Here is a 12,860-nt window from a genome sequence, read left to right as displayed (position 1 = left end):
GTCTGTCTGTCTGTCTCTCTGTCTGTCTCTCTCTCTGTCTGCCTGTCTCTCTGTATGTCTGTCTCTCTGTCTGTCTCTCTCTCTGTCTCTCTGTTTGTCTCTCTGTCTCTCCCTCCCTCTCCCCCCCTCTCTCTCTCTGTCTCTCACTCTTCTCTCTCTCCTCTCTATCTTTCCCCCCCCCCTCTGTCTGTCTGGCTGTCTGTCTCTTTCTCTCTGTTGTGTTTGGTGTCTACAGATGTCTGTTGTTGTTTCTCACCCCCCACCTCTCTCTCCCCCCCCCTCCTCTCTCTCTCTCTCTCTCTCTCTCATCAGAGTGGCTCTGGACACCCTGGGAGCGCTGCTCAAATCCAGTGAGTACATCTGTCTAGCCTTCCAGTCTGAGAGGTGTGTGTGTGTGTGTGTGTGTGTCTGTGTGTGTGTGTGTGTGTGTGTGTGTCTCTGTGTGTGTCTGTGTATGTCTGTGTGTGTGTGTCTGTGTGTGTCTGTGTGTGTGTGTCTCTCTCTCACTCTATGATAGCGTTACTGCCAGCACAGACTCCACTCTTAACTAGTGTCTCTCTCCCCCCCCCCCCCCCTCCCTTCCTCCCCTCCCTCCTCCCCTCCCTCCCCCCCTCCCCTCCCTCCCCCCCTCCTCAGAGACTAACGCCCGCCGTGCGGTGGACCGAGCCCATGTCGCCGCCCTGCTGGCCATCTACCAGGACTGGCACCGCAACGACACGCGCCACCGCCACATGCTCATCCGCAAGGGCATTCTGGGATGCCTGAAGAACATCACCAACATCAAGCTGGGCAGGAAGGCCTTCATAGACGCCGACGGCATGAGGATCCTCTACAACACCTCCACGGTCAGCACACTCGACCACAACGCAACCACAACACAACCATCACCCTAACACTAACCCTGACTCGACCACAACACAACCCTAACTCAACCACAACACAGCCACAACCACAACCCTAACACTAACCCTAACCCAACCACAACACAACCAAAACCCTAACAAAACCCTAACACTGACTTCCGGTGGGCGGGCAATGGAGTAGAACGTGTTTCGCTTGAGCTCCCGTCGGACTTTTGTTTTATTTAATTTAATAAGCTTTCTACATTACAAAATACTGGGAAACCTGTCTCTAACATATTCCTAAAATCAAAAGTCTGTGTATTTAGGGGTCAATGGCTGCAAATCTGCGCAAATATAAGTACACTCCGTCCACTACTAGGCCAAAAGCCACCGCGACGCCGAGTCCCACAGCTACCCCGGCTCAGACGGTTCCGCCCCGGACAGACAGCCCAGTGATGGACGCTGTAGCGCTGAAAACAGAGATCCTCCTCTCGCTGAAATCCGACATTGCCGAGGTGATAAAGACAGAGATTAAAAATGCACTAGCCGAAGATTTCAACTATATTAAAAGTGAACTTCAAGCAGTAAAATCGGAAATCATTAACAATACTGCGGCGGTTAAGTCTGAGATTGACCAAATAAAGGCTACAATCACGGAGGTGGAGGGCGGCCTGTCAACGTGGTCGGACGAGGTGGTGGACCTGCGGACTACGGTGACGGGCTTGAAAGCAGAGGTAACCGGGCTCAGAGAGAGATGCGACGACATGGAGGGAAGAATGAGGAGATGCAACATCAGAATACTAGGGGTGGCCGAGACGAATGGATCATGCTCTACTGCATCGGTCTCGAAACTACTGAAGGAAGTGCTACAACTGGATAGAGATGTGCTTGTGGATCATTCACACAGAACCCTGGCTCCGAGGAGACCGGAGGGGAAACCACGCGCCATCATTGCTAAACTCCATTACTACCAGGACTGCGTCGAGGTGCTGAGCTGTGCGCGCACTCGAGCTCCTCTCCGGGTCAACGGGCAGACCATCGCCATCTTTCCGGATTATGCTGCCAACGTCGCCAGGGCCAGGGCTGCGTTCACGGAGGTCAGGAAGCTGCTGCGCAACCGTCAGGGCATTCGGTATGGTATACTGTTTCCAGCCCGACTCCGCATCACACACAACGGAGAAGAAAAGGAATTCACAGATGCAGACAAAGCGATGGACTACGTTAAGAAGAACGTCATGCCGGCAACAGGTTCAGGGTAGGTCTCCCCCAGCCACAGACCAGTGGGTCTCAGTGGCATTACAAGACCAACTTTGACGGGACGATATCTGCTTAAATATATTACCATCGTCAATGCCACCCCTTTGTTGTTATTGTAGTTCTTCACAGCAGTTTATATGCAAGTGTTGAAGGAGACTGGACATATGTTAGTTCAATTTAAAACTTACCCCAAGGGGGAAATAATCTATCTGTTTATTCATAAGGGGCAGGGAAGTTAAAATTACCTGACCAGGAGACTGTTTTTATTTGTTTCTTAATTTCCACTGCGTTAATGCTTCTCTCCGATCCTTTTATTTATTTCTGCCTCTAGACATCATTATTATTACTCTTATTTCTTTATATACACATACAATGTAAAATATATTCGACAATGTCGAAATTAAGGTTAATTTGTTTTACCTCAAGGTTCGACGGGAGCCTGAAATGTTAACAAACTACTCCTAGCTATTCTGTTTGGTACTATAACCAAGCAAAGGCGAACCCTCTTAAAGGTCGTTCGCACAGCTGCCTGTTCAGACTCGCAGCCTGGGACCATGTCCCAAAAGTCTGTCCAGACACTCATGTCGGTTGAGTGTCCGGATTTTTCATTTTTATTTCTATGTTCAGATCCCACTGTTCCACAGGGATCATACCGGAAGAATAAGAGCAACGTGTATGTTTATGTATTTTGTTTTCTCTTGCATTATTTTGTTTTTTTCCCTTATATGTACTCCCCAACTCCCCCACACCTCCTACCCATACCCACCCCTCATATATCCACACACCCACACTCACACAATCACACACATAGACACTGTACTACATGCAGTTCACAATCTTCTCCTATTCATGTGCCTATCCTTGCCATCACCATGCCTACAGGTAAAATTAAGATCCTCCCTAATTCTTACTCTGAACCATGGGATCACTTAAGGTCATAAGCTATAACGTTAAAGGCCTTCACAATCCTATAAAACGAAAGAAAATCCTTAATCAGCTAAAAAGAGCCAACTGTCAGATAGCATTCCTACAGGAGACCCACCTGTCGGATATGGAACATGAGAAACTAAAGAAATCCTGGGCAGACAGCGTGTTCTACTCATCACATCAGTCAGGTAGAAAGAGAGGAGTGGCTATATTGATACATAGGCAGGTTAACTTTACACCAACAACGGTCCACAAGGACATTGAGGGAAGATTCATTTTAGTGAATGGATCTATAGATGGGATACATGTATCCCTCATGAACATATATGCTCCAAATGAGGATGAGCCTGGCTTCATTAGCACAGTCATTAACACAGCAATACAACACAGCTCCGGTATCCTACTGTTGGGAGGAGACTTCAACTGTCTTATGTCCCAGCTAATGGATAGACAACCTACCTCCAAAACTCCCACTTCTAGAATGAGTAGAATGCTTAAACACTTGTCGATAGAATCAGGCCTAGTGGACGTTTGGAGAAGCAGATTCCCTAAAGGAAGAGATTTTACTTTCTACTCGCACAGACATTCATCTTATTCGAGAATTGATTATTTCTTTACACCCAAAGCAGAACTACACAGGATAGAAGACATAAAGATCTTACCAATTACTCTATCTGATCATGCACCTCTTGCATTATCATGGAACATAGGTCACAGGCCAAAAACCAAACAATGGAGATTAAATACATCACTTCTAAATGATGAGGAATTTATCACATTTGTAACAACTGAACTAAAGTATTACCTAGAAACTAACGACTCACCTGAAATATCACCTCTCATCCTATGGGACTGTGCTAAGGCATACATTAGAGGTCGCATTATCTCATACGCGAGCGCGAAAAAAAAGAATAGAGAAGCAAAACAAGGAGAATTAGAGGATAAAATAAGGCTGCTTGAACAACAGCATAAAAGAACACCAACCTCCAATCTACTTAATGCTCTCAAACAAGCACGCAGGGATCTAAATAGCCTAATCACTGAAAAGATTGAGGGCAATTTAAGGTTTACCAACCAAAAATATTATGAAAATGGAAACAGAGCAAGTAGATTATTAGCACTAAGACTAAAAAAACAACAATCATCGAATATAGTACAGAAATTAAAAACTCATAACTCGACTCTCACAAAACCTGATGAAATCTCAAGGTCTTTTGCAGAATTTTATAAATCTCTTTACAAAAATACGGACACCTGCACAGATGATAATGAATTGACAGCATTTCTGAAAGACATCAAACTAAAAGAGCTATCTGAACCTATGGCAAAAGAACTAGATGAACCAATTGAAGAATGGGAAATACAAGAAGTGATCTCTACACTAAAAAACAATAAAAGTCCTGGACCGGATGGGTTTAGTAATGAATTCTATAAAACATTTAAAGAGACAGTATGTCCCTTATTGCTAAAAGCATACCACCATACATTGCAATCTGGAACCACGGACCCCTCATGGAGGGACGCAACAATAGTTGTAATACATAAAGAGGGCAAGGACCCCACCCAATGCCAATCATACAGACCCATCTCACTTTTATGCACCGACCTACGTATATTAACAGCCATCCTAGCAAGACGCGTCAATAAAATTATCACACAAGTTATCCACCCCGATCAGACCGGGTTTATAAAGGGAAGATACTACGGGGACAACATAAGAAGATTACTAAATATTATGACTCACCCTAAAGTTAAGGAGGAAGAAGCAATGATATTATCCCTCGATGCCCAGAAGGCATTCGATCGAGTATCTTGGCAATACCTATTTCAAACTCTAAAACGACTCAAATTTGGCCCCAATTTTATAAAATGGATTCAAACACTATATTCAAATCCACAAGCTGCTGTAAAAGTGAATGGATTTCTGTCGGACCGATTTACTCTAGAACGGGGTTGCAGGCAGGGGTGCTCTTTGTCGCCCCTGCTGTTTGATATCAGTATTGAACCACTGGCACAGCTCATTAGAGACGACGACAACATAAAGGGACTGACAATAAATGAGGAACAACATAAATTATCATTGTATGCAGATGACGTGCTTCTTTATCTAACTGAACCTGCAACAACAATCCCACGCCTAAAAGATCTTATTTCCAACTATGGATACTTCTCGGGTTATAAAGTAAATGTTGATAAAACAATGGCTATGGACATAGGAGGTAGAATTCCACAAACTATCAAAATCCAGAGTGAGTTTAAATGGCCCAAGGATGGTATTAAATATCTTGGCATTCAAATCCCCTCACTGTTAGAAAACCTAAGTGATGCAAATTACAAAAGCATAATCCAAAATATCAGTAAAGATCTAGACCGCTGGTCAACACTTCCCCTGTCTCTATTGGGCCGTATTGAGAGTGTACGCATGAATGTGCTGCCTAGGCTTCTATACCTGTTCCAGATGCTACCCATCGATATCCCCAAATCCACATTTGATAAGTGGGATAGACTCATCTCCAAATTCATATGGCAAGGAAGGCGCCCAAGAATCAGACTTAAAACACTACAACTATCTAAACCATATGGTGGGCTGAAACTCCCAAACCTAAGATACTACTTCTGGGCGGCCCAGCTAAAGCCTCTAACAGCATGGATCCAAGACTCTTCATATACACGATGGCTCAACATTGAAAAAAGTTTATGTTCGATGCCCTTACAGACCTTGCCTTTCATAGATGTCCCTCTAAAGGAAACTCAACTAGGTGAATGGACCAGAGTCACACTAAAGATTTGGAGGAAAATAAAACTGTCATTTGGCTTACCTAAAGCAATCTCAGCATTATCCAATATTGGTCTTATGAAAAATTTCGAACCCTCCAATACAGATATAGGGTTTAGAAATTGGTCGGATCATGGACTTACTAACTTGCACCAACTCCATAAAGACGGTAGCCTTAAATCATTTGAACAGTTAAGAGAGGAATTTAGGCTCCCTAACACAGACTTTTTCAGATATCTACAATTAAGAAGCTTCCTAACAAAACATAGAGAATGGAATAAAGTCTTGGAGCCCACTGAAATCGAAGAGTTCTTGATAAAGCTGCAAAAAGGAAACGAGAATAAGAAAATTATAGGTGACCTTTACCAAAGGTTTCTATCCATGGATTTGAATAATACACTACAGAGGAAAGAGAGATGGGAAACTGAAATGAATACTGACATATCACAGGACATATGGGAGGAAATATGCACTGAAGCACACTTAGTGACCAATTCAAATACATGGAGGGAATTCAAATGGAAAGTGGTTATGAGATTCTTTAGAACCCCAGAAATAATGGCTAAAATGGGCCCAACACACTCAAATAAATGTTGGAGAAATTGCAGTACGCAAATTGGCAACCACACCCACATATTCTGGTCATGCCCCAAATTAAGAACATTTTGGGAAGAGGTGTTTGAGGCCCTTGAAGCAGTATTCCACCAAAAATTTACCAAAGATCCAAAGATGGCACTACTGGGAGTTATACCTGAAGGCATTGATGGAAGGGCAAGAATATATCTCTTACAAATATTACTAACGGCAGCAATTAAATGCATTACAATTAAGTGGTTAAAACCAGACCCCCCTACATACAATATGTGGACAGAGAAAGTATGGGAAATCTACCAGATGGAACAAATAACATACACTCTGAGACTCCAGAAACATCTATTTATTAAAAGATGGAGCCCGGTTATGTCCATATTAATACAGTGAACCCCTCCACACATCTCGACTCGTATATTTCTGTATTCTAGATTCACTTCATATCACTACACATAGATATATGCCTGCATTGCATTCACACACACACATACACACACGCACACACACACACACACACACACACACACACATACACAACCCCCACCTGACCCAACCCCCCCCGACCCTACCCTTTTTCTTTCTTTCTTTTCAAAATCTTTAATTTTATTCCGTCATTGACATCTCAATGTTTTTGTTGATCGCTCTTTTTTGCTTTGTGTGTCATGCTTTGAACCACATCCATGGACCATATGTGTACAGCTATAAGAATGGAAAGAATTGTAGACAAAACATGACATGATTGTACAAGTTGTTGAAACTGAAATAAAAACTAAGTTCCAAAAAAAAAAAAAACCCTAACACTAACCCTAACTCAACCACAACACAACCATAACCCTAACACTAAACCTAACTCAACCACAACACTAACTCAACCACAACCCTAACTCAACCACAACACAACCCTAAGTCAACCCCAACTCAACCTCAACATAACCATAACTCAACCACAACACAACCTCAACACAACCATAACACAACCATAACACAACCATAACTCAACCACAACATCTCCATAGTCAGTCATGGCTAGAGTCCCATACCCTTCACAACAGCTCTCCCTGGAGTTAGACCTAGACATTACACCAACACTGAGGACTGTGATGATGATGATGATGATGATGTTGTTGATGATGAAGGTGGTGATGATGATGATGATGGTGATGATGATGATGATGATGATAATAATAATAATAACTTTTATTTGTATACCACTTGTAACTCCCTCCAAGCACGATGACACAAGTGGCTTTCTTCTACTGATGTAATTGGTTTTATTCATTTCCAACAGCACCGTGAAAACTATAAGAACAAACATTCACGGTTAGCTTGGCTAGTATAACAACATAACATCGCATGTACAACACAGTTCAATACAAATTAAATACACACAGAACGTAAATACCTCGTTGGCTGCATGCTATAAAGGGAATGTTGTCTTTGAATCTGTAGTCTTGGTGAAGCTAGCTGTTCCTGCCGTAGCAAGTCCAGAACAACGGCCGCTCCGTCTCAAAATGCCACCGCCATTACCGAAACGGCAAAGGAAAAGGACAACTGACACGTGATTTCCCAAACCACGCGAGAGCAGACCAAACGAGACCACACCACACAAATCACCATAAACAAACAACAACATTCAAACACCAACAAGCAGACAACATGCTAACCAATATAGATGCCTTGTCAACTGTCCACACGAAATGGGTGGCTGCAGCTACACCACTTTTCCTGCAAACGTTGCAGCTCAAAGTGCTTTAATCATAATTGTATTATTTAGTAATTTAAAAGCAATATTAAAAGGATGTTTTTTTAGTTTTTTTTTGCTGAGGTTGCATCCCTAATGTAAACTGGCAGTGCATTCCACAATTTGGGTGCATCAAATGAGAATGCAGCCTCACCAAATCTCTTCTTTTGTACATCAGCGTCAGAAGACCTGAGAGCTCTATTGGGCTGATATGCAAACTTCATAAAGAAGCAGAAGGATCTTGAAATCTATTCTGAACTTAACAGGAAGCCAGTGTATGATGATGATGATGAAGGTGATGATGATGGTAGTGATGAAGATGATGAAGGTGATAATGATGGTGATGATGATGATGAAGGTCATGATGATGGTGGTGAAGGTGATGATGATGATGAAGGTAGTGATGATGATGATGGTGATGATGATGGTGGTGAAGGTGATGATGATGAAGGTAGTGATGATGATGAAGATGGTGATGATGGTGGTGAAGATGATGGTGGTGAAGGTGATGATGATGAAGGTAGTGATGATGATGAAGGTAGTGATGATGATGATGATGAAGGTAGTGATGATGATGATGATGATGAAGGTAGTGATGATGATGAAGGTAGTGATGATGACGATGAAGGTAGTGATGATGATGATGATGATGATGGTGGTGAAGGTGATGATGATGATGGTGGTGAAGGTGATGATGATGAAGGTGGTGATGATGGTGATGATGATGAAGGTAGTGATGATGATGAAGATGGTGATGATGATGGTGGTGAAGATGATGGTGGTGAAGGTGATGATGATGAAGGTAGTGATGATGATGAAGGTAGTGATGATGATGATGATGATGAAGGTAGTGATGATGATGATGAAGGTAGTGATGATGATGATGGTGAAGGTGATGATGATGAAGGTGGTGATGATGATGATGATGAAGGTGGTGTGTGTTCTCCAGGAGTGCTTGGCGGTGCGGACCCTGGACCCCCTGATCAACACCTCCAGCCTCATCATGAGGAAGTGTTTCCCCAAGAACCGCCTGCCTCTGCCCACCATCAAGAGTGTGTACCAGCACCCCCTCCCCCACGTCCCCGCTGGGGGGCCCGTGGCCCAGCTCTACAACCAGCCCCCTGGAGGTGAGGCACACTCACACACACACACTCTACACACTCCAGTGTTTCCCCTACCATTAGGGGTTTAGAGCCTTCAGCCGCTCCGCCCCTCGCCTCTGGAACTCCCTCCCCCCCGACATCAGGAACATTGATTCTATCTCCTCATTCAAAACCCACCTCAAAACCCACCTGTTTACGCAGGCGTACCCGTGTTGATTTACTTTTCCCGTGCTGCTCTGCTGCTGGCTATGTTTTATACTGTATATTCCTATGTATTTTGTGTTTTGAATTTTGTGGCTGTTTTTAGATTTGTTGTTGTACGGCGACCTTGAGTGCCATGAAAGGCGCCATATAAAATAAATGTATTATTATTATTATTATTACCCCCCCAACGGAACCCCCCGCCCCCCCAAGAAAGAGGAATTATTACGGACGTAGACAAGCGTCAAACATAGACAAGTAGGCTGAAATATCCGCTTTTTTAAATGCACCCAACCCGAATCTGGCGAGTGGCAAGCCCATGGGCTCGTTGGTAACGTTAGTCCGCCAGTAGTCTAGCATAGCCAACCTGTCAACCCTCCCGTTTTTCCCGGGATTCTCCCGTATTTTACCTTTCTTTCCCGCTGTGCTCCCGTTTAAATATTTTCCCGTAAATCTCCCGTATTTTTAACCTATAATATAATATATTTTAACACTTAATTGTTACACTTAATCGTTATATCCATGTCGGAGTTGACTTGTTTCCTCTCGTTTCTTGGGCTGCGTTCGTAATCTTGCTCTGAGAGCGCCGGAACGCACACTAGGTGCAACGTCATAAAGGGACCAAGTAATTTGATTGGACAAGAGGCATTCCATGAGTGGTGACAATTTTTCAGAGCGTATTTACGAACGCAGCCTCGGTTATCTCCGTTTTGAAATGATCGCTGGTAGCATTGCGCCGCTCTTTTCCCATTGACATCATGGTGTCAAGTAATGTATAAATAAATGTGCTGAATTGATATGCCCTTTTGTGTTTTCATGTATATATATGCAGGGATGTTCAAAGTATTTTACTTTCAACCAGGTATCTGATTCTGATCACCTGTAGTCACTTACTTAATCATAGGAACTAGTTAACCCAATTCTTGTTGCACTGAAGCAGGTGGTTGATTGACTGTGTCTACCCTTGTCTAAATGTAAGGGGTATCCTATGGTTGTCTAGTGGCGATGTTAGGATTGACTGTGTCTACCCTTGTCTAAATGTAAGGGGTATGGTTTGTGGACGGTGGGGGGGGAGGACGGCCCGGGAGCGTGCAGGGGATATCCCTTATTTTCGGGAAAATATCCCTTATTTTCAAATCCCAATGTTGACAGGTCTCCACACTTCGCTTCGCGCTGGGCACACTCGCGTACAAGATTGTGCGCGAGTGTGCGCGCGCGAAGCGAGAGAGTTTTGCAGGGTGAGATGTCTGCAGATGGAAAGTAAGCAAGTTGAAACGTTAGCAAATATAATTGCTGAGTGTTCTAACAGAGCAAGTTGGTTCAAATTGGTCGTTATTATTGTGACTAGAAAGTGTCTGATTATAGTTCCATGGTATGTAAAATAGTGTCAAAGAACTAACAAGCTAACTAGCTAGCTCAGAGGTGATTAGATGAGCTAGTCTGCTGCACACATGCCAGCTAAAGAGCTAACTGGATGCACTTTATTATTTTACTTAAAGTAGATATACTATCTTTCTTATTCTGCTAGAATTGGGCTTTATGGTAATACCATAATGGCATATTTACAGTAGGCTACATGGACAGTGGATTGAAGCATTGGAAATGTCTGTTTTTATAGTTGGACATACGCTTTTTTTTCAGGTGAGAGAGTAAAGTCAAAATGACATTATCTGACTGCATTGCCCAATATTCAATTATAATTATGTTATATAGATAATATATATAGATAATTAGATTATGATTAGATTATAAATACTCTGGTTGTTATGTTTGCCTTTTGGTTGACAGCAAAAGAGGGAGAGAGGAGGATAGAGAGGGAGAGAAGGAGAGAGAGCAGGATGGTTCACCAGAGAGAGAGAGCGCAAGAACCAGGTGAGAAAGTGGACAGGTAGTCAAGACCACATAAGTAAGTAGCCTTGAGAACCGATGGTTCTCGAACCTAACGGCCCATAGGGCAGGAGCCTATCTCCTGTTTCCGTAGCGTGAGGCGGCTTAATGTACAAGTTAGTACACCCCCTGGACATGACGCTGGTATGTCGCAGGGTCTTACCCCCTGGGGGGGGGTCCATGCCACGGTCCATGCCACCCCCCCAAGGCAGCAAACCTAGGGGAAACACTGCACTCTCTATGATGATGTCATCACAGTGGACTGACTGTGTGTGTGTATGTGTATGTGTATGTGTGTGTGTGTGTGTGTGTGTGTGTGTGTGTGTGTGTGTGTGCGTGTGTGTGTGTGTGCGTGTGTGTGTGTGTGTGTGTGTGTGGTCCCCAGTGGATGACGTGGTGGATGAGAGCGACGACAACGACGACACGGAGGCGGACACGGAGAACGAGGAGGAGAGCGATGAGAAGGACCACCCCTCCCCGGTACTGTAGCCCCTCCCTCACTGTAGCCCCTCCCACACTGTAGCCCCTCCCCCACTGTAGCCCCTCCCACCCTGTGGCCCCTCCCACACTGTAGCCCCTCCCACACTGTAGCCCCTCCCACACTGTAGCCCCTCCCACTCTGTAGCCCCTCCCACCCTGTAGCCCCTCCCACCCTGTAGCCCCTCCCACCATGTAGCCCCTCCCACACTGTAGCCCCTGTGTTGAGGTTGTTAAAGGTGAGGTTCTTTGAGTGTTGAGGTTGTTAAAGGTGAGGTTCTCTGTGCAGAACGACGACATAGAGACAGACATCAACAAGCTGCGTCCCAGGGAGAGCCACAGCAGGGCGCTGGAGGAGCTGAAGGTCTACGAGCGCTTCTTCCTGGAGCTCTCAGAGGACTTCCAGGTAACTAGGCTACTGTCTGGTAACTAGGCTACTGTCTGGTAACTAGGCTAGGTAACTATGCTACTGTCAGGTAACTATGCTACTGTCTGGTAACTAGGCTAAGTAACTATGCTACTGTCTGGTAACTAGGCTAGGTAACTATGCTACTGTCAGGTAACTATGCTACTGTCAGGTAACTATGCTACTGTCTGGTAACTAGGCTACTGTCAGGTAACTATGCTACTGTCTGGTAACTAGGCTACTGTCTGGTAACTATGCTACTGTCTGGTAACTAGGCTAGGTAACTATGCTACTGTCTGGTAACTATGCTACTGTCTGGTAACTATGCTACTGTCAGGTAACTATGCTACTGTCAGGTAACTATGCTACTGTCTGGTAACTATGCTACTGTCTGGTAACTATGCTACTGTCAGGTAACTAGGCTACTGTCAGGTAACTAGGCTAGGTAACTATGCTACTGTCAGGTAACTATGCTACTGTCTGGTAGGGGTGTAACGGATCACCTAACTCACGGATCGGATCGTGTCACGGATTTTGAGTCACGGATCGGATCATTTTTCGGATCAACACAAAACATATGTTTTTTTAAATAAAAACAAAATTTTCCTTGAATTCTGTAAAAACACCACTTTTAATGTGTGAAACAAAAAAA

General features: G+C 44.1%; 1 protein-coding gene across 1 annotated transcript in view; it reads left to right on the top strand.

Moving 5' to 3' along the window:
- Positions 1-12,860, top strand: part of agtpbp1 (ATP/GTP binding carboxypeptidase 1) — a gene marked incomplete at its 5' end in the record, with an annotated part of 66,411 nt that overhangs the window by 28,169 nt on the left and 25,382 nt on the right. Inside the window, 5 exons of the mRNA XM_080532967.1 lie at positions 313-350; positions 637-845; positions 9,084-9,261; positions 11,711-11,805; positions 12,092-12,208. Of these exons, the coding sequence (XP_080389093.1) occupies positions 313-350; positions 637-845; positions 9,084-9,261; positions 11,711-11,805; positions 12,092-12,208 (637 nt within the window). The remainder of the gene's footprint in view (positions 1-312; positions 351-636; positions 846-9,083; positions 9,262-11,710; positions 11,806-12,091; positions 12,209-12,860) is intronic.

The sequence above is a fragment of the Nansenia antarctica genome (assembly GCF_963989245.1).
Source record: "Nansenia antarctica genome assembly, chromosome: 5".
Lineage (NCBI taxonomy): Eukaryota > Metazoa > Chordata > Actinopteri > Argentiniformes > Microstomatidae > Nansenia > Nansenia antarctica.
Note: the sequence above shows the minus strand (reverse complement) of the source record. Positions and strands in the feature narration are given on the sequence as shown.